Source organism: Rattus norvegicus, chromosome 10 (assembly GCF_021556685.1).
Source record: "Rattus norvegicus strain SHRSP/BbbUtx chromosome 10, alternate assembly SHRSP_T2T, whole genome shotgun sequence".
In the NCBI taxonomy this organism is placed as follows: Eukaryota; Metazoa; Chordata; class Mammalia; order Rodentia; family Muridae; genus Rattus; species Rattus norvegicus.
Genome location: NC_141543.1, coordinates 77,496,079 through 77,522,555, shown reverse-complemented (window position 1 = coordinate 77,522,555; position 26,477 = coordinate 77,496,079). Strand labels below are relative to the sequence as shown.

Sequence of the window (26,477 nt, the reverse complement as noted above, 5' to 3'; positions counted from 1 at the left end):
GGTGTCCTCTGACACTCTCCTGAGTATTGAATTTCTATGTGTGAAATACTGTGTGCAGCTCAAGGCAGAATATTTTCTATTCACTCTTTTTTCTACATTAGCCATGATATTATCATTAAGTGAATATCTTAAAATGTCTTCCCGATTGAAACATCTAATATTCTCATCTGTCAAATGTGGATAGGTGCTAAGCAGTCCCTTGTAAGATTACATGAACTGGCTCTTTGGCCTGGACTGTTCCTAGCAACCACTTATTACCTTAGTGAAGGCAATGTTTTTATAATTATGTGTAAATATATGTGTGTCTGTGTGGGTGTGTGCAAGTGCGAAGCTGTGCATGAGAAGGCCAGAGGAGGGTGTCAGATCCTTTGAGCTGAAGTCACAAGTTGTTGTGAGCCATCCCTTGTGGACTCTGGGAACTGACATGGGTTCTGGGATCCAAGTCTGAGTCTTCCACAAGAACAGTAAGGTCTCTTAACTTCTAAGACATTTCTCCAGTTGGATTTGAAAATCTGAAAAGTGAAACAGTTTTAGTTTTTGTTATTACAATCCAGATTATTTAAGAGGTGATAAACTAGGTGTAATGGCACACCCCTTTAAATCCAGCACTCAAGAGGCAGAAGTAGGCAGAGCTCTGAGTTTGAGGTCAGCTTGGTCTATAAGGAGGGTTCCAGGACAGTAGGACAGCCAGGGGTACACATGAAAGAGAACGAAGTAAAGTGTGTAGGGGTTGGTGGGTAGAGGAGATGGACATGGAGGAGGTGAGAGAGGGAGATGAAATTACAACTTGTAATGAAAAGAAATGAGTTATTGTAAAGCTTGATGTCCATAAGAGCTTGTTTTAAACTAACCCTTTTCTCCACTCTGTATATATTTTAGATCAACAAAGGAGAATATTTTTGCCACCTCCACCTGGAATTAGAAAATGTGTTATATCCACCAATATTTCTGCAACATCTTTGACAATAGATGGGATCAGGTACAACTTTTAAAAGTCTTTTATTTGTTTGTATGTGTGCTACAGAGATCAGATGACAGCTTGTGGATATTGGATCTTGCCTTCCACCATGTGGGTACTAGAGTTGAATTCAGATGGCCAGACTTTCGTACAAGTGCCTTTACCCACTGGACTGTCTGGTTGGCTCAGGTTTAATAACTTTTTTGCGTTCTCTAAATGTAAGGCAATTATTCGGTTAGTCATAAATCATTACAGACTTTGCAAACCCGTGTTCTTCACTAACTCCCTTGGCCCCTGTTGATTAGTGTTTCTTAAGTGTCTTTTCAGTGTGCATACACACAGAAGCTACAGGACATTGTGTGTCCTCCTCTGTCACTCAACCTATTCCTTTTGAGACAGGGTTTTTCACTGAACCTAAGGATCCTCTTTTTCATCCAGGCTGACAGCCAACAAACCCCATTAATCTCTATCTCCACCTGCTCTGCTAGAGTTACAGGCATGCCAGGACCATGCCTGCCTGGCTCCTTACCAGGGTGCCAGATCAGAATGCCAGTCTCTCCATGATTGTATAGCAAGTGCTACAACTGCTGACCTATCTTTCCATCCTCTTTTTTTTTTTTTCTTTTTTTTTTTTCGGAGCTGGGGACTGAACCCAGGGCCTTGCGCTTGCTAGGCAAGCGCTCTACCACTGAGCTAAATCTCCAACCCTCCATCCTCTTTTTAATGTTCTTAACGTATGTTCACTTTTTAAAGACAATTCGGGTCTCACTGTGTAGACCTGGCTGACCTGGAGCTCATAATGTAGACCAGGCTGGCCCCAAATTCAAATCTGCCCGTCCTTGCCTCCCAGGTGTTGTGATTAAAGGTATGCACCACCACACCTAGCTCACCTTTTATTTTTTTATAATTACTGATTGCTTTAAATGGGAACTGGAGTAGGAAATACACTCTGAATTGTGTATTCCTTATAATTATTTGATAACTTGAGGTCTTTTTTCTTAAATATAAGATGATACTTAAAATGCATCATAGATTTCAGCCAGCTGTTGTTCTGTCTTATTAGTGTGGGCCCGGCATAATCTGATGTGCCTATCTGTCCTCCAGCCCAGTTTGGTAATTTTTTCCATGTAGTGTTTATGTGGAAGTACTGTTTCTTCTCACTTCCTTGTAAAACTCAATTATACGTCTTTATTGTTTTGGATGCAATCAATAATGTAGAGCGATTTTGAGTAAAATGAGAATCACCTGCAGAGTTTATTTCTGGATTCATAGCTCACGTGAGATTCTTTCAGGCTTCTGAGCCTCATCTCTTTCTAATACTTATTTTTATTCAGTATCTTTTATATCCTTAGCTAAGTCTGTCTGCCTTCCACACAAAGGCCAGACCACAGTCTTTAAGACTCAATTATATTTCTTTTGAGTGAATGAGTAAAGAGAAACTACATTTCTTTTACTTAAAAAGATGGTTAAGGGCTGGAGAGATAGCTCAGTACTTAAACACACACGCTGTTCTTCGGGAGGACCTGGGTTCAGTTCCTGCCTCCACATGACAATTGCTTGTAACTCCAGTTCCATAGGATACAGTACTCTTTCCTGGACTCTGCAGGTACCAGGGACATATGTACACAGACATGCATGCAGGCACCACACACACACACACACACACACACACACACACACACACACACATAGAAGACACACACAGAGACAGAGAGACAGACAGACAGAGATTTAAAAGAGTATTTGCTGTGTCTACAGGGACCTGGTTTTGATTCCTAGCAACTCAAAACCATATGACTTACAGTTCCAGGGGTTCTGATGCCATTTTCTGGCCTCTGTGGGCACTGCATTTATATGGTGCATGTGCTCCTGCACACACACATGCAAACATCTATGTGGTTAAAAAATAAAAATAGGGCTGAAGAGATGGCTCAGCAGTTATGAGCACTGACTGCTCTTCCAGAGGTCCTGAGTTCAAATCCCAGCAACCACATGGTGGCTCACAACCATGTGTAATGGGATCAGATGCCCTCTTCTGGTGTCTGAAGACAGCTACAGTGTACTTATATACATAAAAATATATAAATAATTCTTTAAAAAAATAAAAATAAGCAATGGTTTCTTATTCAGGTGAGTTGGAATGCATCTAATTCTGGCATTCAGGAGGCAGAGGCAGGAGGATTTTAAGTTTGAAGCCATACTGAGCTACATAGTTGACTTTAGAGTCCCCCTGTGCCACATAGTAAAACCTTATACCAAAAATAAAACTACAGATAAGTAAGTAAAAATTAAAAGAAAAGGGCTGGAGAGATGGCTCAGTGGTTAAGAGCACCTGACTGCTCTTCCAGAGGTCCTGAGTTCAATTCCCAGCAACCACGTGGTGGCTCACAACCATCTGTAAAGAGATCCGATGCCCTTTTCTGGCGTATCTGAAGACAGCTACAGTGTACTTATATATAATAAATAAATAAATCTTTTAAAAAAATTAAAAGAAAAAATAGTGATATTTTAAATAAAGGCGTTAGTAGAAAAGTAGAGTACATTGACTTCTTTAATTTTATGTTTCCCATACGGGCAAAGCCTTTAGAATGTTGTTTAGTGAAATGGTACACTTGCTACTTTTCCTTACTTAACTCTTTACCTGTCTAGTTCTACCTTGGCTTAAAATGGAATGCTAAAGAAGTAGATTGTGAGTCCGTTACAACAGTGAGTGTGAACCCTGTTTAATAACTTTAAAAATGGACATTTAAAATTTTAACACACTTACAGTTTTGTGTAAGTACTACCTCTGTCCGGTTTCAAAATATTTTATCACCCAAAATAAAACTCTTTACCCACTGAGCCATCTTGCTGGCTCTGAATCTTTTAGGTTTTGTTTTTTATCCTGTATATTGGTGTTTTGCCTGTGTTTGTGTCTGTGTGTCTCACGGATGCAGTGCCCATGGAGGCTAAGGTTGGATCCCCTTTGACTGGAGTTACAGGTAGTTGAACGTCCATGTGAGTGCTGGAGTTCAAACCCTAATGCTCTGTAACAGAACCGGTGTCTTCACTGGTTTGTACTTGAGAATGAAATTGCTAGATCATATGGTAATTCTATTTTTGTAGAGTGGCCAAAATGTTTTCCTCATTACCACCACTATTTTGTGAAGGTCTTCCTTACCGTCAGCTTTGGATGTGGAGTCCATGGAGCCCATTTCCTGAATTTCCTTTTACATATATTTGCGTGTGTGTGTGTGTGTGTGTGTGTATGTGTGTGTGTGTGTGTGTGTGTGTGTGTGTGTGTGTGTGTGTGTTTTTAGGTGTGCATGTTTGCAGCCGTCAGAGGACCACTGTGTGAATTGGTTCTTGTACCATCCTAGTTCCAAAGATTGAAGTCAGGTCATCAGGCTTGTTGGCATGTGCCTCGACTCTGAGCCACCTCACCCACCTGACTTTAAAATTTTATATTTAACGTAAATAATGCAGTAAGTGAGGTACAAAAGAGATTCTGAAGTGGTTAAAATTCACAAGTCTAGGGGCTGGAGAGATAACTAGTGGCTAAGAGCACTGCCTGCACTTGACTTGGTGACTTACAACAGTCTATAAACTTCATTTCCAGAAGAACCACTTCTTGCCTTTGCGAGCAATAGACATGCATCTGGTGCACAGTACAAAATGCACTGGAAAACACTTGTGGGGTTGGGGATTTAGCTCAGTGGTAGAGCGTTTGCCTAGCAAGTGCAAGGCCCTGGGTTCGGTCTCCAGCTCCGAAAAAAAAGAAAAAAGAAAAAAACAAACAAACAAACAAAAAAAACCCCACTTGTACATATAAAATAAAAGTAACAATTAACACCCCTAGGCTTCCTTTCTAGCATTTAACTTGCTTTCATTCTTTTAGGTATGTGGTGGATGGAGGCTTTGTGAAACAATTAAATCACAATCCGAGGTTAGGGCTGGACATCCTGGAGGTGGTTCCTATATCAAAGTAAGTCTCTTTATCTAGCTTTTCAATTTAATAACAGTTGGCTGGTTAGAATATTTCTACTTGGTTTGAACATTGGAAGTAAGTTATTTGTCAAACCCACAAAACAGTTTTGGGACTGTTTTTGCTTTCTTTTGTAGAAGTGAAGCATTACAGCGAAGTGGCCGAGCTGGCAGGACTGCCTCAGGAAAATGCTTTAGGATTTATAGTAAAGATTTTTGGAACCAGTGTATGCCTGATCATGTGATCCCAGAGATTAAGAGAACTAGTTTGACATCTGTAGTTCTGACATTAAAGTGCCTTGCCATACATGATGTCATAAGGTATGTGGGCAACCATGAACGAACTATGGATAGAATGAAAGAAGCTTGGTTATTTCTCAGAAATTGTTGTGTATTATTTGGTTTGTCCCTAAGAATTGAAACTAACATATTTCCAGGGTTGGTTCTCATGTTGGCTGCTTTTCAACTAAACCAAAAATGTTAATCCACCTAAAATAAATGAAGTATTCCAGCCATTTTAAAATATACAGTTCAAATTGTTGTTAATTGGTTCACAGTATTATATGACCATTACCACTCTCAAATTTCAGAACATTTCCACCAGCCTCAAACTGCTGTAATTTAAGTTTGAGGAATCCAGAAAGAAGTAAACATTATTTAACACTATTTGCCTTTAAGTTTTTTGAAATTTTTATTTTAAAGCTTCCATCACTTTATTGAGATTTGATCCACTGCTTACATTTATTTTTGATAGTGAGTTGGCCCCTAACAGCTGAGCCATCCCTCTAGCCCCCTTTGCTTATATTTAAACTTTGGGTTTTTTTATGCTAATGTTCTTTTGACTAACTTTAGTGACTGCTGTTTTGTTTTGTTTTGTTTTGTTTTGTTTTGTTTTGTTTTGTTTTGAGACAGGATTTCACTATAACTCCGGCTGTCCTATACCATGTTATATAGACCATGTTGGCCTCAGACTTACAGAAACCTGCTTGTCTCTGCCTCCTGGGTGCTGGGATTAAAAAGTGTGCACCACTGTGCCTGACTTTACCACTGTTAATTTTTAATTTAAGGCACGCAACAGTAATTCTAATTAGAAAGTGTTTTTTTAGAGCCATATTTAACGGTACATACCTTTTATGTGTGTTATTTTGAGTCATGGCCTCACTATATATCCCTGGCTGTCCAAGAACTCACTATGTAGACTAGACTGATTTCAGCTACCCTCCTGCTCTTGCCTCTTGAGTGCTATGTTTATGGGCAGGCCTAACTCTTAGGAAGCCAATTTAGATGGTTTCAAGTAAGACTAGAGATCTTTTTTCTTGGGACAGGGTCTTATTATGTATTCCTGGCTGCCTAGAACATGCTGTGTAGACCAGTCTGGTCTCAAACACGCAGTGATCCACTTGACTATGACTTCCAGGTACTAGTATTATTGGTGTGCAGCACCCTATCTGTTTCAAGACTAGAGATTGTCTAATTGAGAATGCAAAGAAAAACATGTAAAATTTAACCATATTCATAAACTATACCAATGAAGTAACAAGTCATTGAAAGATCCAAGTGATCCAACAGGTTTGAAACTTTCAGGTTAATCCAGATTTGAAAACAGTGTTGTTATATCTTCTCATTTAGGAAGAAGAGCTCTGAAAGCAACTGCCCAGTAAGCTTGGCATTAATTCCGAGCATATTCTTCCAGAACTACAGCGTACAAATAACCAAGAGTGACTATACATTAGAAAATAAGAACGACTATTCTTGTATTTTTGGTAGTGAACCTAGCCTTTAACGGCTGAGCCATCTCTCCAGCCCAAGAATGAATATTCTTTTTTTTAAAGAATGAATATTCTTATTTGTTTTAAATTGCTTGTCTGTACCATTATTCTCTTGCTTTAAATTTTTTATTAATTTTTATTTTGATATTTTACCTGCATGTAAATGTGTGTACCTCTTTTATGCCTGAGATCAGGAAAGGGTATTAGATCCTCTGGAACTGGAGTTACAGATGGCTGTGAGCCACCATGAAGGTATTAGGAACCCAACCTGTGTCCTCTGCAAGAGTCACAAGGGCTTTCAGTGCCCGAGTCATCTCCAGATGCTCTGGCCGTTTTTTGAGACAGGGTCTCATGTTTTCCAGGCTGGGTGTGATCTGATCTTGATATGTAACTGATGCTGGCTTTGAACTCAATGACCCTTCTGCCTCTGCTTCCCAAGTGGTAGGATTGCAGGTTCGTACTTTCACAGTACATACCTGTCATCTTTGTAAAGGAGAGCTGAGGTGGAAAGACTGCTGGGAGAAGTGGGGATGCACAGCACCCCTGTCTCAAATAAGACCAAAAAGGAAAGAGCAAAAGGAAAACAAGAAACAAATTAGATGTAAGCCTGGTGTGGTAGCACTTTATTCTCCGAACCATTTCCCCTTGTAATTAATTTCACTTCTTGGGAGGCAGAGTCAGGGAGGTCTCTGAAATCAAGGCCAGCCCTCGGCTACTATGAGATAATTTGAATTTATCTAGTAGTTGGCTTTCAGTTGTTTTTCTTTTTATTTAGATTATATGTTTGCACACACATATGTGCTGTGGTGCACATGTGGAGGCCAGCACACAACTTACAAGAATCAGTTCTCTTCTTCCACAGTGTGGTCTTTTTTTTTTTTTTTTTTTTTTTTTTTTTGGTTCTTTTTTTCGGAGCTGGGGACCAAACCCAGGGCCTTGCGCTTCCTAGGTAAGCGCTCTAACCACTGAGCTAAATCCCCAGCCCCCACAGTGTGGTCTTAAAGATAGAACTCATCGTCAGGCTTGATGGCAAATACCCTTACTCACTGATCCATCTTGTTGGCCCTCTCCCCTATTTTGTAAAAATTTAGTAAACTGCTCTTCCAAGAGGTTCTGAGTTCAACCCAGCAACCACATGGTAGCTCACAGCCATCTGTATTGGGATCCTATGCTCTCTTCTGGTGTATCTGAAGACAGCAACAGTGTGCTCACATATATAAAATAAAATAAAAATAACCTATAAAAAAGATAAGAGTATTCCATTCAGCCAAGGAGAATGAAAAGATGTATATTTTGAACGAGAGGAATGTGATTCAGAAAAAGCTAATTTTTCTTGGTGATAGAATGTTTTCAAGGAGAGGAGGACTCGAAAAATGGAGCCAGGGCTGGGTGTGGTGGTGTACAACTTTAATCCCACCACTTCAAAGGCAGAGGCAGGTGACTCAGAGTTTGAGGCCAGCCTAGTCTACATAGTGAGTTCCAGGACAACCAGGGCTATGTAGAAAGATTCCTTATCTCAAAAAGAAAACAAAATAAAACAGAATGAAGAAAGACAAAGAAAATGTAGTGGAGAAGTGAAATTTTTTAAGGAAGTTTCTCTGGGGGGGGGTTAAAAGTCTTGCTATGACTAACCCTGACTTTCTCCTATCTTATTTAAATACACAGGTTTCCATATTTGGATCCACCTAATGAGAGACTTATTTTGGAAGCACTTAAACAGCTTTACCAGTGTGATGCTATTGACAGGTAAAAAATACAATCCAAACATAACTTTAATCTTTTTGTTTGTAGCTATGAAGCTCAAGCTGGCCTTGAATCATAATCCTCCTGCCTCAGCTTTTTTTTTTTTTTTTTTCTTTTTTTTTTTTCGGAGCTGGGGAACCGAACCCAGGGCCTTGCACTTGCTAGGCAAGCGCTCTACCACTGAGCTAAATCCCCAACCCCCTGCCTCAGCTTTTTAAGTACTGGAATTACAGGTTTGTCCATTTTTTTTTTTAACACAGGTTCTAAGTGTTTAACAGTAGAAAGCAATTTATTTCAATGTGAATGAATTGTTTTACATAAACTTAAAGTCTGTCCTTGGTCTTTGTTCACCAGTTCTTAAGCACTGTGCTGTACAGACATTTTCTTGTAGTTAAACATGGTAGTACATGGCTGTAATGTGTAAAATCAGGGCCTGGGAGCCTGAGGCTGACATTTGAATTGCTGGGAGGAAAAAAAAAATCCCTCAAACAGCCATAAAGTTCTGTAAACAGGAGAAGAAATGAAACATTTTTTTAAAAAGCCAAACTAAAGCAGTTTCCGCACTACTGTTTAATGTGTTTAATGTGGACAAGTCATTATTTGTTTGTTTTTTCTTTTTTTCTTTTTTTTTTTTTTTTTCGGAGCTGGGGACCGAACTCAGGGCCTTGAGCATGCTAGGCAAGCGCTCTACCACTGAGCTAAATCCCCAACCCCCTGGACAAGTCATTATTAACACCACTTCAGTGCCAAGCATTATTCTAGCTGCATAAAAATGCTAAGCACACTTTATTGTCATGGGGTTTGATAATTGTTATCCCTCCGTTTCTTCAAGGACATCTCTGTTCTGTTGAATGTTTGTAGCTTTATAGTACTTCTGTCTTACTGAGTAGATTTTTGGATGTATTAGACTTCTAGGCTGGTGAGATGGCTCAGCTGGCAAAAGATGCCTACTGCTAAATTTGACAACATGAGTTTGATCACCTGGATCCATGTGATAGAAGAGGAGAACCATTTTCCTGCAAATTGTCCTCTGACTGCCCTCCCCCCCCCCATGTGCTGTTTCATGAGCATGCACATACAATAATTAAATAACTACACAACAAGAAAACGGGGGAGTAAGACTTTTGACAGTAGAAGAGTTCCTCTTTTTTTTTCTTTAAAAAAAAAAAAAAAAGACAGTTTCTCTGTGTAGCCCTGGCTAGAACTTGTTCTGTAGACCAGGCTATCCTTGAACTCAGACATCCACCTGTCTGTGCCTCCTGAGTGCTAGGATCAAAGATGTGCACCAAGACTGCCTGGCCTTTCTACTGTTCTTGCCAGTGACCACAATGGTTCATTCTTTAAATTGATTTCTAGAGATGAGTTGAATTAATTAAATTATATCTTACTTGTTCTGAGTGATGAACATTATATTGTATTGTCCCAGATTTGAAAGGCCTAAAAACTTTCTCTTTCTGTTAAGGAGTGGTCATGTGACAAGATTGGGTTTATCCATGGTGGAGTTCCCTCTTCCCCCACATCTGACGTGTGCAGTGATCAGGGCTGCTTCTCTTGATTGTGAAGATTTGCTGCTTCCAATAGCAGCAATGCTATCTGTGGAAAATGTCTTCATCAGACCTGGTAAACACTTTATCTTATTTATTTTAAAAGCTCTCCTTTTTATTATGTTATTTGATCTGTTCATGTATGTGTGTGCACATGTGCACAAGTACACACACACCACAGTGCATGTATAGAAGTCAAACCAACTTGAAGGAGTTGGTACTCTTGTTCACCCTGTGGGTCCCGGAAATCAAATGAAAGCTTGGTAATTAGCTCCCTTTACCTGCTGAACTATCTAGTGGACTCCCGTAAGCAGTTTTTATTTTTCGTAAAACGTTTAATTGCTGGTTATGGTGAAACATGCCTGTAATGTGCGCTGTCTTGAGATAGAGGCAGAGGATCCTGATTTAGGGCCAGACTGGGCGGCTAATGTGACCCTGTCTCAAAGAAAACAGGACACTGTCACTCTGTGCCTTATAGACTGTTTCTTTAGAACAGTTTACATTTACAGAAAAATGAGGAGTAAGTTTAGAAAGTTCCATTCCCTCAGCCACACATTTTCCCCAGTTATTACTGTCTTTTATTTGTGAAGTATGTTATGGTTTTATCATATCTCCAGTAGCCTGTGGCTACCACTGCAGAATCATAGTGAACAGCTTTACTTGTTTAAACATTTCCTGTTCTCTATTTATTATCCCCGCATCATCTCTCTCTGGTTGTCCCTTGGTTTTCAGGTGCATATGAGAATGTACATCCCCCCCCCACCCCACACACACACAAAATAAACCAGCTCAGATGGCATTTGATCTTATGACTGTCTTTATGGTTTTGTCATTTCCAGAATGCCTTCTATTTGTGAAAAATATGTAACATTTCAGATGAATTCTTTCACTTAGCAGTGTGTATGTATTTTTGTGACATGATGGCTCATTTCTTTTTTAATCACTATACTGTATTCCATTCTGATATATGGAATTTGTTTATCCATTTATTAAAGGGAATGGTTATATTCTCATGTTTAGGCTATTTTAAAAAAAAGCTGTAGCCAGGTGGTGGGAGCACACATCTTTAGTCCACACCTTTAGTTCCAGTACTCAGGAGGCAGAGGCAGGCAGATCTCTGAGTTCAAGGATAGCCAGGGCTATACAAAGAAACCCTGTCTCAAAAAACCAAAGTAAAAAAAAATGTTGTAATAACATCACTATCCATTTTGTTTGTTTGTTGTGGAATTTTGAAGTAGGGTCTGTCTATGTAGCCCTGGCTGTTCTGGAGCTTACTATGTAGACTAGGCTGGCCTTGAACTCACAGAGATCCACCTGTCCCTACCTCTTCCTGGTAGGCCCACTGAAACCAAAGGTGCAGGCCACCACCTCCTGGCTGTTAAGTATTTTCTTCAAATCTTTCTTAGTAGATGGAAGGTTTTGATTTAATGAAACCCAATATAACTCTTTTCTTATGTGGCTCTTGCTTCTAGTGCTTTATTAATGCAGTCATTGCTGTACCACAGACATCTGGATTTTTCTCTTAATGTTGTCACATAGTAGTTAGATGTACATTTGTTTCAACATCATTTGTTCAAAATACTGTTTCTCTTTTGAAATGCCTTTCTTCCCTTTGCCATAGATCAGTTGACTATTCTTATATATTTGGTTGTGAGCCTAGCCTTTAACTGCTGAGCCATCTCTCCAGCCCTTGTATGAACCTTCTTAAGAAGTTAGATAAGGCAATCCCTGACTTTGTTCTTCCCCTTCAGTATTGTCCTCGCTGTTCTTGGTCTCTTCCTTTCCACATGAACGGCAGAGTAGTTGAAACCCAGAAAGTGACTTGGTGGGATTGTGTGATTTGTAAGTCAAGTTAGGAAGAATTACTCTCTCAGAGTGTGGAGATTCTAACCAGGAAATGGAGTCCGGCTGTTTACTCTGGTTTCCAGTAGTTCATGGAGCCTTTTAGGGGGCTTACCGTACTGTGGCCAGGAGACAGGATAGGTAGTTATATAGTTCGTTATACTTTAACCTAGTTGTTTGGCATAGGAAATATATAACATTCCTAACCGAAAGTTAATTTCCCTTCAGGATAAAGTTAGATATAAGGCGAACCTTTGTTCTTTTGTGGTAAATTAGTAATACATTAACTTGTTTTCTTAGATTGAGAAGAACAGGCAGTTCAGCCCTTTATTCATTAAGGTTTCTGTGTCCTTGTATATTTTCCTTTCCTTATTTCTTGGTGTGTCAGTATGAGACATTTTAATATGTGTTGGCTTGGTTTTCATCTAGAGAAATAACTTCTTCCACAGGGAGCTTCAGAGTAGTTGCTATGCCTTGTCAACAGCTCATACCATAACAATAGAGTATACACCTCACTGGCCTTTCTTTTTATAGGTTATGAGTATTGGTTGAGACTAGTTTGTCACTGCCACAATTATAATGGGGGATCTATTTTTCTGTAAAAGTACTGTGTTATTGAATCAGTTTGCTGTCTACCCCAAGTAGACCTCAATTTTAACCATCAAAATTTTGATTCTTGGGCCTGCAAGATGGCCCAATAAGTAGAGGCATTTGTTGCCGAGTCTGATGTCCTGAGGTGTTCATTGTTTTTTTTTTTTTTTTTTTTATATATGTATGGTATTTTGCCTACATGTATATCTGTGCACTATATGCTTGCCTGGTGCCAGGTGAGGCCAAAAAAGGATGTCAGATCCCCCTGGAACTGCTGAGAAGAACAGCTAGTTGTCTTATTGTTTTTTTGTTTTGTTTTGTTTTGTTTTTTAATTTTTTTTTTTTTCGGAGCTGGGGACCGAACCCAGGGCCTTGCGCTTGCTAGGCCAGCGCTCTAACCATTGAGCTAAATCCCCAACCCCCAGCTAGTTGTCTTAACTGCTAAGTCATCTCTCTGGTCCTCATGTCCTAAGTTCCTCAGAATTCAGAGCATGATGGAAGGAGAGAATTAACTCCCATAAGTTGTTCTCTGACTATCACATATATGCCTTGGCAGATGAGTATACACAACCACAAAATAAATAAATATAATAATTTTAACAAAATTGTAATTCTCATAATATGCTCAGTTGCATTTTTTCCTAGTAACATAGTGTGTACAATAAATAATGCTGATCAGTTTCTATTAGGGAGTATCAAAGCTAAAGATACTTCCAAAATTACTGGAGAGTATAAAGTAGAAGTAAAAGGTTGAGTGTTCCAACTGTCCTGCCCTATTACCCAGGTATCTGACCATGAGCCTAGCTTTCTCAGACTCCCATGTTTTTCATTTAAAAAACGAGACCCATGTGTAGTGGTGCATAACTGTAATCCTAGTATTTTAGAAATTAGCACTGGAGGAACTCAGAGTTTGATGCCATTTTGGGTTATGTAGTGACTATTTGACCATCTGTGTGCATATGTGGGCAGGGGGTGTGAGAGGAAACCTTGGTACCTTGTCTCAGGTAACCAAAAGGAAAAAACTAAACAACACTAAAACCAACAAGATAACAAGAAAACAAAACAAAACAAAAAAACCCCAAAACCCCAGGATATTGGGTTCAACTCTAATCCAACTCCAATAGGTAAGGCTAGAAAAAGATGCAGAATGGATCAAGTGATTTTTGAAGGCCTCATTTACATTTTAAAGGCATATTTTACATTATGTGAAAGGTATACATATTAGTATAAGTCAGCACATTTTGTGAAATGGATACACCCACATAACAGGAACCCCTATCCAAATAGAGAATGTGAGTTCATTTTTGGGACCCACAGAGTGGAAGGAGAAAATAAGTCCTCCACGTTATCCTCTGACCTCTGTATATCAAAATGGTATTTTTGTGCCCCACTCTCGAACATCTAAAAACATCTTTGAGATAGCATTTCTCTTTTGTAGTCCTGGAACTCCCTCTGTACACCAAACCAGCTTGGAACTCAGAGATCCACCTGCCCTTCTCAGTGCTGAAATTAAAGGTGTGAGCCACCATCACCCAGCTTTTTGTGCAGAGAGTGTGTGTGTGTGTGTGTGTGTGTGTGTGTGTGTTAAAACATTTTCAAAAGATACAGAATGGGTCTTGTTTTTCTTTGTTTTCTCTCTCTCTCTCTCTCTTTCTCTCCTTTTCTTTCGATGTGCATAGTCCTTGCTGTCCTGGAGTTCTCACTGTGTAGAACAACAAACAGGTTGGCCTTGAACTCACAAAGATCCTCAGACTCTCTCAAGTGCTGGGATTCAAGGCATACACTTTTGTTTTAGTTAGGGCTCCTAACTTGCTGTTAGTTAGGGCTCCTAACTCTTGCTGTGAAGAGACACCACGACCAAGGCAACTCTTACAAAGTACATTTAATTAGGGCTGGTTTACTCGTTCTGAGGTTCAATCCATTATCATCATGGTAGGAACATGGCTGGCATAGAGGAGCTTAGAGTTCTTGTTCCGAAACCAAACAGGAGAAGACTAGCTTCCAGGCAGCTAGGAAGAAGGTCTCAAAGCCCATCCTCAAAGTGACACACTTCCTCCATCAATGCCTTAACTACTCCAACAAGCCCGCACCTTGTTGTCACCCCTTGGGCCAAGTGTGTGCAGACCACCACAACCACTATGTCTGGTGATAAGGAATGTTTTTAATCACTAGTACTACAGTGGTTCTCACTTTAGCTTAACTTAAAAAAAAAAACCAAAAACTTGGGAAAGAAATTGTGTTTTTGATCAAGTTTGTCATTAAGAAACAAGGTGGGTGTAGTACCTTTAATCTCGGCACTAGGGAGGCAGAGGCAGGCGTAGTACTGAGTTTGAGGCCAGCCTGCTCTATATAGTGATCTAAAAACCAGTCAAATGTTACCTCAAAGTAAACATGAGAGGGCGGCGTGAACTAGCTTGTGCATGCCCTCTGCCACATTTGGTACTTGCAGAATCTTTTGCATTTTACACATTATATTATATATTTATGTTCACTTTGGCTATTTGATGGCTAACGATGAGGTTTTTTGGTTTTGACACATGGTCTGGACCTCTCAAACTCAGAGAAATTTGTTTGCCTCTCCAATGCTAGGATTAAAGGCATGAACTCTCACGCCTGGAGAATAATGGGTTTTTTTCATGTGTTTATTTAGTAGATTAATTAAGAGATTAGACAGGGTCTCACCATGTAGCCCTAGCTGGCCCAAAACGTTCTGTGTAGACCAGACTGTCCTTATACTCAGAGATCCACCTGCCTTTTCCTCCCAAGTGTTGGAATTAGAGGTATGTGCTACCACACCTGGCCTTGGTTTTTGCTTTCCCTTTGACTCTGTATTTGTATCTTTACCTTTGTGTGTGTGCAGGTGTGTTTGGGTGTGGATGCCGGAGGACAACTTCAGGTGCCGTTCTTCAACATTCTTCAAGCATTTTTTTTTTCCTGAGATAAGATTTCTTCCCGGGTGTGGTGGTGCATGCTTTTAATCCCAGCACTGGGGAAGGCAGAGGCAGGTAGATCTCTGTAAAGTCTACAACAGACTGGGCTATGTAGAAAGACCTTGCTTAAAAAAAAAAATTTTTTTTTTCTTACTGGCCTGCAACTTGCCAAGGCCAAGTAAACCGGGCTGGACTAGCCAGTTAACCTCAAAAACCCACCTGTCTCGCTGCCACTGCAAGTAGAGACCAGCGCATTTGATTTAAATTTTTCTTTAGTTAGTTATTTTCATTATATAGGTCCTAGAGATCAAACTCAGGTGCTCATGCTTGACAATATCAAGAGCTAGTATCACTGAGCTAGCTTCCCAGTAGTTTTGTTTGTTTGTTTGTTGAGACATGGTCTGTGCATCCCCAGGGGATCCAGCAGAATAAAATAATCTGATAAAGTGTTGGATGGGGAATTTGGCCAGAGAGCATGTCAGTCTTAAAATGAATTCAGGAGAAATAGGATCAAAGTAAATAAAAGGTAAATCTCGAAAACGATGTTGAGCAAAAGCACTTAAACTCATCAAGTACATATTATGTGATCACATTCATGTAAAGGTTAGGAACAAGCCTGGTGAGATGGGCCAGTGGGTAACAGTATGGACCACTAAGATAGGCAACCTGAATGTCACTGTTGGGACCCATATGATGGAAGGAGAAAATTGGTTATTGCAAGTCATCTTCTAACCTCCATAGCGCATGCTATGGCATGCTCTCACACACAAAATAAACAGACGGTTTTTGTTTTTTGTTTTTTGTTTTTTTTCTGAGGGTTTTACTGTGTAGCCCTGGCCTAAAACTCACTCTAAAGACTGGGTTGGCCTTGAACTCAGAGATCTGCTTGCTTCTGCCCATTAAGCTCTGGGAGTAAAGGTATTCACTTTCGTGGCAAAAAAGCATGTTTTTAAAGGTTAGAAACAGTGGTAGAGCACTTGCCTAGGAAGCGCAAGGCCCTGGGTTCAGTCCCCAGCTCCAAAAAAAAAGAACCAAAAAAAAAAAAAAATGTTAGAAACAGGAATGACCCATCTGTGGAGTTAGAGGTTAGGTATGGTTGCCCTTCTGGGTGAAGTGTTAGAAGGTTATTAGGGTTCTCTAATGCTGGTATTTGTTGATCTGTTTGAGTGCACTATTACACTATGCTTATGACTACCCCCAGGGGGATACATTAACAGCGTGAGTAGTTTTCCTTTACTTGTTATACGTTACTGTATTTATATAGGACTGTTTATATGTAGGTCCTGTTTAATTACCCAGTATTCTGAGTTCCATATATGTTGACTGGTTAAATTGTGTATATTCTTTATTCATTTAGGCAGTGCTTGATCACTCTCTGTATGTGTATGTTATATTCATTTGCCATGGCATTGTATATGGAAATAAGAAGACAAAACTGTATAGGCAGTTCTCTCCTCCTACCTTTACATGGATTGAACTCAGGTCATCAGGCTTGTGAGGCAAGCACTGTTACCTGTTGAGCCATCCCGCTGACCCTTGACTGGTTTGATCCTTGAGAACCATATAGTGGAAGGAGAAAAGTGGAAAAAGTTGGAAGAACACAAACTTAATACAGATGTTCTTGATTTACAGTGAGGTACATATTGATTCAATTCATCCAAAATTAAAAACATCCAAAGTCAAATATGCATTAAAAACACTAACCTACAAAAAGCTGCATGGTGTACTATGTCTTTGTTTTTATCTTATCCTTATGATTGTATGGCTGACAGGAAGCAGAGGCTCCTTATGCTACTAGTATTGGGAGGGACTGTTGTGCGGAATGTTGAGAAAGGATGAAAATAGAGAGTCGGAGGCACTGCTTGGACGGGATGTAAAGTGTATACTGCTTTACACCATTATTCAGTTAGAGTAGTCTAAGTTGGGACCATCTGTAATAGTGATCAGCTTTGAAGACTGTTCATGTGACAAACTGTACACATGGAACTTTTACCTTATATTCTTTTAACTGTCGGCTACTCTTAGGTTTTTTTTGAGAAGAGTTAATTCCAAAGAAAAAAGTAAATTTCAGATACTATTTTAAAGACCATTGATTGAGAGAAGTAGTGTTTACTGTCATAAATCTCTAGCATGTGTTTAAAAGAAAAATAGGGGTTGGTGATTTAGCTCAGCGATAGATTGCTTGCTAGGGTTTGGTCCCCAGCTCTGAAAAAAAGAAAAAAGAAAAGAAAAATAGCTATGTGTGGTGGTACACTTCTGTAATCCCAGTACTTGGGAAGCAGAGGCAAAAGAATTTTAATGGCACACTATGTTCCAGTGGGCTCCATGCCAAATTCCAGGTCAGTCTGAGCTGTGTAGGGAGATGGTCTATCTTGTAAAACAGCGCCAAGGTGATAATCTTGGTGGGGAACGACTGATGAGATTTAAGGAGAAACAGAACTTAGGAAGAGCTGATTTACTTCTGTCTCAGAGTGAGGCAGACGTTGTTGAACACGGTGAGAGACAGCACAGTGATGTGGGGACTTGATTCAACATGGAGCTAAACTAAATGTGACTTCTAGTTGATCCAGAGTATCAGAAGGAAGCAGAACAGAAACATCGGGAATTGGCAGCAAAAGCTGGAGGATTTAATGACTTTGCAACTTTAGCCGTCATTTTTGAACAGTGCAAATCAAGGTATGTGAGCTTGTCCTTTGTACTGGAAAATGTCACTTTGATCTGCAGCGTCCTTACATACTCAGGATGTATGAGCTTAGTCATTCAGGCTCAATGTTGGTTTTCCCTTTTCCCTCAAATCCTGAAAATGAATTTCACAGAGTTTTGTTTTCATGTAGATACTTAGATTAAATGATGGTTAGATATTTGTTAATTCATATATGTAAAAAAAAAAATCTCTTTACACATTTTTTTTTTATTTAGCCAGAGGACCTGATGTTAATTCTTTGTCAAATTTTCTTCTCTTGATTTAAAAAGACTTATTTTAGGCATAGGAATGTTTTGCTTGCTTGTGCTTGTGTATCACTGGCATACGTGGTGCCCATGGAAACAGAAAAAGGCCTTGGATCCCCTAGAACTAGAGTTACAGATGGTTGTGAGCCAGTATGTGGGTGCTGGGAACTGAACCCAGGCAGGTTTTGTGAAATACCCGCTCTAGTCGGCTACTTCCCTGCATGCCACACTGTACAGCCATCTCTCTGACCTGGTGACTCCTCCAAGAGGTACAGAAATGTGTGGAAATAATGAAAATATTTTTAGATCGTTGTACTGAAGAATAGTTGACACACACTAAACTTCACATAGGCTGGTGAGAAGAGCAAGAAATACTCCTAAGGGATGAGCTGTCTCTCAGCCCCGATGTTAACTTTTTGTCACATTTTCTAAAATGCTTCTTCAGTGCTTGTCCGGATCTCGTCTTTTGCTTACAGGTTTCTTTTGTTGTTGTGGCCTGCCTGCCTTTTTGAGATGGTCTTTTGTAGCCTAGGCTGGCGCAGCCTGCTGTGTAGTAGCGGATGCCTTGCACCCCTGGTTTCTTCTGCCTTTACCTCCCAGCTGTTGATTACAAGCACCCCAGCCCTGAGTCACCACACCCGACTGGTTTCCATTTCTCATAGAGGCAATGAGGATGTTTTTGTCTGATTTAGAGAAGGTGTTTTGAAGGCAGCAGTGTTTTTGTGTTGCAGTGGAGCTCCAGCTTCGTGGTGCCAAAAGCACTGGATTCACTGGCGGTGCTTATTTTCTGCGTTCCGTGTGGAAGCTCAACTTCGGGAACTGATCAGGAAACTCAAACAGGTGACTGCTGTGGCTTCTGTTGTCTGTTTTCTCCTCTACCACTGTAGGTCTGTGGTCTGTATATGTCAACTGAAATTTCAGTGCAGTAAATTTATATTTGTGCCACCCGCTCTAGTCGGCTACTTTCCCTGCATGCTACACTGTACAGTCATCTCTCTGACCTGGTGAATCCTCCAAGAGGTACAGAAATGTGTGTGAAATAACCAAAGTGTTCTTTAATTGACACACACTAAACTTCATATAGGCTGATAAGGTGACTCAGCAGGTAAGGGTGCAAGCCACCAAATCTAATGACCCAAGTCTAACCTTGGGAGCTCACAGGTTGGAAGGAAAGAATCAACTCCCAAAAGTTTTCCTATGACCTCCACACATAGGCTTTGGCATGAGCATGCCTACTCACCAGGTAAATGTAAAAAATACTTTAAAACATTTTTTAAAAAGTATATAGTTCTCTGAGTCTTGATATCTATATATACTTGTTAAGTCATTACTACGATCAAGACAATAGGGCTGGCCTGATGCATACCTTTAAACTCAGCATCCTTGAGGCAGAGGCAGGTGGATGGATCTCTGTTAGTTGAGGGGAGCCTAGTCTATGTAATAAGTTTCCAGGCTAGCCAGGGCTAAATAAGGAGAGCCTATCTAAAAAGGAAAAAGAAGAAAGGTTAATAGTGCTGGAGAGACTGCACAGTGGTTGGATCACATCCTGCTCTTTTTTCTTTTTCTTTTTTTCTTTTCTTTTTTTTTTCAGAGCTGGGGACTGAACCCAGGGCCTTGCACTTGCTAGGCAAGCGCTCTACCACTGAGCTAATCCCCAACCCCGCACATCCTGCTCTTGAAGAGGATGAGAGTTCATTTCCCAATACCCACACCAGGTGCATCATGACTGCCTGTAATTACAGCCCCCAAGAATTGGATGCCTCTGGTTTCCATCCTGTATTCATCTATATATTCTCATACATACACATTTACATATTCTAAAATGATAATATGTACACCTCCCAAGGTTCCATGCTATTCTATGTGCATTTTCTGAGGGAGCAGTCTCGGTGCGACTGTGCAGCACTGGCCAGCCTAGAACTCAACGTATATCTCAGGGCCAAACAATTAGCAATCTGCTTGCCTCTGCCTCCGAAATGCTGGGATTAAAGGTGACCCTCTTGTAGGTGCTCCATCCCAAACCAGTTCTTGGAAGGTATTCACAGTACCATTCTCTGCCCGTAAGTCACCAAGCTGTGATCTTGTTATTTATTTGTGCAGGTACTTTCTGCAGATCTCTCATATTTTTTGTTTTTGAACATCTCGCCTGAACTTACTCTTTCCTGTAAATTCTAGTCAGTCTCTTGACTCTGTTTCCTTAGTAAGTTCTCTGGGTTCCATTTGGATTTTTTTCTTATGCCATAGTCAGAACTCTTTCTTAAGACTAGGGTGGAGCTGTCTGATACATATTATTTGGTACATTATTATTTTATATATACTGTTTGCCTTTTGACTGTTTTGGGTGCAATGCTAAATGTAATCCTTCTCATAACATTTCCCAGAAGTCTTTGGAAATATGAACTTTGAAAGAAAGATTAAATCAAATTGTACTTGAGCTTTATCATTGAATACATACTCTTTCTACAGCAAAGTGATTTCCCAAGAGAGACTTTTGAAGGCCCTAAACATGAAGTACTACGAAGATGTCTTTGTGCAGGCTACTTCAAAAATGTTGCTCGAAGGTAAGTTACACGCTGGAGAGAGTTCGTAGACACTCCTGTACTTAACTGCAGTGCTGAACAGCCTAAAGCTTGAAGATGTGAGATAGACTCTGTGATGATGATGACGACAATTATAGGAACTCTTTTCATAATTGCCATCTGCACACAGGGCACTACAGCGGTTCAGATTGGGGCCCTGGAAACCAGCGGGGGTAAGAGGAGAGTGCATGCGGGCGGATGTGTCGGCACCTGAACAAATGACAAGGGTTTTGTAATTTGGTAGCCTCAGATGGAGTATAGGAGCCAGACAGACAGACGGCATCCCGGGGAGGGTCAGCGTGGGTGTGCAGTGTCAGGCTCAATCATAAGGGGGAGAGAGGCAAGAGACTATTGTAAGGAAAGCAGTAATATTGGTAATGGGACATGCATTACATACCTGAAGGATGAGTCACTTAAGTAAATACGGTAAGGACAATGGTGAAGGTCGTTGGAAATACTCAAAGATCGTAGGCCTGGTGGTTTATGCCTGGTGTCCTAACAGTATCACCTGGAAGAGACTGGGAACAGTAAACCACCATTTAGGTCAAAAGAGCCTGAGCAGGTGCTCCAGCAGGAGGACAGGGAAAGTAAAGGCGGTTCTGCTTCTAAATGGAGTCTTCTTGCTTTGAAAGATGTTGTTAGGCCATTGCTGATACTTCAGGGGTCTCAAAATTTGATGTTAGTAATGAGTCAGTGTCAGTTTTCCGGTTCGATGGTTTACCACAGCTACAAAGATGAGTGGTTATGGGTGCGATAACGGGTTGGAACCTTACTTCCAGTTGTCAGTCCTTCCAATAACAGTCTTTTTTTTTTTTTTTTTTTTTTTGCTTTGTATTTGTCCTTTACTTTTAATTTTCTGTAAATTTAGTTTATTTTAGAATGAGATGCAGGTTGAGAGAGATACCATTGTCTTAAGTAAAGTGGATAGCTATAGAGGAAGATGCCCTGAATTGATCTCTGGCCTTCCTATTTGCATGCCTATGCACACATACAAAACAATCCAAGAAATGTGAGATGTGCTAGCATCTCTTATGCTTAAATTACATTAGCATAAAAATATAATTGTTGGGGGCTGGAGAGATGGCTCAGTGGTTAAAAACATTGACTGCTCTTCCAGAGTTCCTGAGTGCAAATCCCAGTGACCACGTGGTGGCTTACAACCATCTGTAATGAGATCTGTTGCCCACTTCTGGTGTGTCTGAAGACAGCTACAGTGTACTCATATATAAAATAAATAAATCTTTAAAAATATATATTATTATTGGATTGGTAAAATGGCTTAGGGTAAAAATGCTTGCCTGAAAACCTGATGATCTCGGTTGAACCATGGAACTGAAATAAAGGTAGAAAGAGAATTGACTCCAAAGTTGTCTCTGGTTTCCACATATGACAAGGCATGCACCATGCCCCACCACCCACATTAATATATATATTTTAAATGTATGAAGTGTAAACCCACTGGTTAATCTCTTATAACAATTTTCTTTCTTTAGAATTGTGATGAAAGATGTTTTTACCATATGGATAGATACTCATTAGGAGAAATAGAAATTGAGGATGATAAGTGTTTAAACCAGTTCTTGTGACATTATTACCTAAAGTGATTCCTCTTTCCTAGGTAAACTTCTGCTCATTTTAGTCAAAAAAAAAAAAAAAAAAAAAAAAAAAAAAAGCAGTTGCCTTATTGCTTTACTATTTTGATCTTTAGCATTTGTTTTTTTTCTGTTTATAGATCTGTTGGCAGAACATTTTGTACAATGGATGGGCGTGGAAGTCCAGTTCATATTCATCCTTCCTCAGCAGTAAGTTCTTGTATATTTGGTTGGTTGGTTGGTTGGTTTGAGAGAGGGTCTCTGTTGCTGAGGCTGTACTAAAGCTTCTCTCTCCTCTGCCTCCCAAGTGGTGAGATTACAGACTTAAACCTTCGCCTTGTAACTAACTCTTTCCTGGTTTTGTTTTTTGTTTTGTTTTCTCTTGCACTTTACATTCTCAGCCCTTAAAAAGTACTCTCTTTAAATAAAAGGTTTTGTGGGTGTGTGGAGAGGCATACACTTGTGAAGGCCAAGAGAGTAACTTGTAGGAGTCAGTTTTTCCCTTCCACTACTGGGTTCTGGGCCCTGAACTCTGCTCAGTTGAGCCATCTTGGCAGCTCTAATGTATCTTATTTTTAATGACAGGTAGGCATTTATAAGAGTAGAATACTAACATACCAGCATCTTCTAGTTTTCACTCTGAAATTTCTATATATGTAGAGCTTAAAGGTATCGGTTAGCATATGACTTCTGTTTTATGGAAGAAAATAGGAATTCAGAGAGTTTCAGGTTATTTTTTGTTATTTTGGAGACAGGCTCTCTGTATGTAGTCCTTAGCTGTCCTTATTTTCTTGCTCTTATTTAGAATGGGGCTGATTATTACTAGTAATTATTCTTAATTTTTTATATAGCTTCATGAACAGGAAACGAAACTTGAATGGATAATTTTTCATGAAGTATTAGTTACCACCAAAGTCTATGCAAGAATTGTGTGTCCAATCCGTTATGAATGGGTGAGAGACTTACTACCCAAGTTGCATGAACTTAATGCACATGATCTGAGCAGTGTGGCTAGACGTGAAATGAGAGACGATGCAAGAAGAAAATGGACAAATAAGGAAAATGTGAAACAGCTAAAGGGTGAGTGAATCACAGTTCTACTCTGTTTTTCTAAGAAGGGTTTTATGTTGTAGACCAGAATGGCCTCAAAGGTCTGGCGATCCTTCTGCCTCACCATCCTCAATACTGGGATTATAGGTATTCTCTTACCTGTGAAGCTGTCTTTTTTCCAGTGGGTTTTTTCCCCCACTTTGGACAGTGTTTCTCTGTGTACCCCTGGCTGTTCTAGAACTCATTCTCTAGACCAGGCTGGGCTTGAAGTCAAAGATGTTTGACTTCTAGGTGCTGGGATTAAAGGTGTACACCACCACTGCCTGGCTCCCTTTTTGTTTTCCTTTTTCCCAGTTTTACTTATTTTTGTTTTATCAAATTTTGTGACTTACTGCTTCAGAACTTCCATTTTTCCAGCAGATTTTCTGAATCGTTAGGGCTATAGATGGAAGATGTATAAAAAGTTGTAATAATGAATTACAACATAAAACATAATTAGCTTATATACACCAAAAGACTTTTTGAGACAGAATGATGATTCGTATTATATTTATTTATTATTTCCCTGGGAAATAGACGGTAGAAAGTATTGCCCAAGAAGTCACAGAAGGGTTTTCTGTTGAGACAAAGCTTCACCATGTAACTTTTGCTGACTGGACAGTTGCTATGTAGACCCAGCTGGCCTTGAACTCACTGAGATCTACCTACAGCTGATTCCCAAGTGCTGCCACCAAGTGCATGACCCACCATGCCTGGCTCATCAAAAGGTTTTCAAATATGGTAATTACTAGGTGTTTTATTGCAACGTTAAAACACTGTCCTAGGTTGGGGATTTAGCTCAGTGGTAGAGCGCTTGCCTAGCAACCGCAAGGCCCTGGGTTCGGTCCCCAGCTCCGAAAAAAAGAAAAAAAAAAAACCAAAACACTGTCCTATATGCTTGAATTTCAGTTTTTTTCTGACTGGTTAGCCTTCATGAACCTTTTTATTATTATTCATTTACATCTATTTTTATTTGTGTGTATAAGTTCAGGCAGAGGATGATCTATGGGAGTTAGCTTTCTCCTTTCACATAGGTCCTCATGATCAAATTTAAGTTGTCAGGATCAGTAGCAAGTGCCTTTACCTGCTGGCTCATGTCCTTTTGTTACTGTACTGGTTGTCCTAGGGCCTTGTTCATGTGAAATGTGCATTGTACCACTGAGCTCAGCATCCCCACCTGTGTGCTTTTTCAACCAGATTTCTGGTTAGACAACATTTAATTTCCTTGTTGATCTTTTTTCTGTAAGAAAAAAATATTTGTATGTATATGATATGTGTATTCCTGTGTGACCATGCACATGTGAAGGTCAGAAGACATCCTCAGTTAACTGGTGCTTGCTTGAGTCATGGTCTCTGGTTGCCACTGTGTACTCCGGGCTAGCTGGCTCTGGAGCTCCGAGTTATTTTCCTGTCTCCATCTCCGATCTTGCTATACAAGTGCATGCTACTGAACCATCTCCTCAGTCCTTTTTCTTAACATTGAAAATAAGGTATATTTATACTATTTTCAGATGGAATATCAAAAGAAGTTTTAAAGAAAATGCAAAGAAGAAATGATGACAAATCCATATCAGATGCGCGGGCTCGTTTCCTTGAGAGAAAGCAACAGAGAATCCAGGACCACAGTGACACATTAAAGGAAACAGGCTAAGCAGTGGATTGTCCAATTCAGGAAGCAGGAAAGCAGCCAGGAAATGTGCTTCTGTTTTGCCAGTTATTTCAGACAGTACTATCAAAAGGAAGTGGTCAGCAGCTGTTCATAGCCTGTGAGCCGAAAGCAAATAAATCACGTCTCGTCAATACTAACAAATGACATTTTGAAAGAAAAGATTGGGTTGCATAGTCATAGTACATGAAACCAATGAAAGATGATACAATATTTTCCTCACTTCTGTTTTGCTGGCCTTAACTGGTATCAAACAGTGTCACGAGATATTTTCAAAGAACACTGAATTGTATTTAATCAGCGTGTATTCCATTTGCATTGAAGCATTAAAGATTATTTTCCTTAAATCTCTTTAAGGCCTTCTTATTGCTATTAGAATAGTGTTGTATCAGGTATGTGAGCATTTCCTTCAGAAGGCTGAACGTACACAAGAGGTTTTTACTCAGCAATACTTAGATGTCTAACAGTTTAATTGCTCCAGAGCTTTATAGATATTTAAAGACTCAATTAGTAAATAAAATTGCCTATGGCAGGACTCTTTCTTAAATTAATCCTAATCCTTAAATTGATTTTTTTGGGATTATACAAATTCCTTTTTATATAAAAGTATATTGTTTAAAACAGTAGCTATAGCCATTAACCAAAGGACAGATGTGTGTGTATATAAATACATCTGTGTGCGCATGCATGTGTGTTTGTGGGTGTATCATATGTATCATACACATACATACATACACACACATTCACACATAAAGTTCTTTTTAACTGTTCCTACATACTTGTGTATCAGCTCATGTATGTAGGTGTGACAGCAATTTCAAGCAGCCCCTCCACCTGGCTTACTCTATTGACTGCAGCTGCTTGGGCAGGACCATTTAAACACCTATTATGTTAATCCTGGGATGAGATTTTCAAAGCAGCCACACTTCACTAATGTTTGAAATGAAAACCTTGAGGCTAATATTATACTCAGGCCACACTCAGCACTTGCCTACTCTTGTTTACTGCCTTGTATTGTGGTTATGTGTGTATATGTTTGTCTTTCTCATTAGATTATACGCTCCTTGTGGGCAGGGTCTATGTCTTTTTCACCTTTGTACCATTCATGGCACCTAGCATAGTGCTTTGCACATAGTAGTCACTCAGTGTTTGTTAAATAAAGCTATTAGTGTCATTAAAACTCTATAGACAGTATGTGGATTTTTGTTTTCAGTTTTTGCTTTTATTTCCTTTTACGTAGCCCTAGTTGGCCTGGCATTACT

The 26,477-nt window shown here is 39.8% G+C and overlaps 1 protein-coding gene across 1 annotated transcript in view; it reads left to right on the top strand.

Annotated features, from left to right (window-relative positions):
* Positions 1 to 25,566, top strand: part of Dhx40 (DEAH-box helicase 40) — a 36,813-nt gene extending 11,247 nt beyond the window's left edge. The window contains 11 exon segments of the mRNA NM_001005873.1: positions 880 to 979; positions 4,836 to 4,922; positions 5,060 to 5,242; positions 8,356 to 8,436; positions 9,896 to 10,053; positions 17,902 to 18,016; positions 19,021 to 19,129; positions 20,756 to 20,850; positions 22,601 to 22,670; positions 23,312 to 23,540; positions 25,061 to 25,566. Coding sequence (NP_001005873.1) covers positions 880 to 979; positions 4,836 to 4,922; positions 5,060 to 5,242; positions 8,356 to 8,436; positions 9,896 to 10,053; positions 17,902 to 18,016; positions 19,021 to 19,129; positions 20,756 to 20,850; positions 22,601 to 22,670; positions 23,312 to 23,540; positions 25,061 to 25,200 — 1,367 coding nt within the window. The 3' untranslated portion in view covers positions 25,201 to 25,566.
* Positions 25,567 to 26,477: the final 911 nt, after the last annotated feature.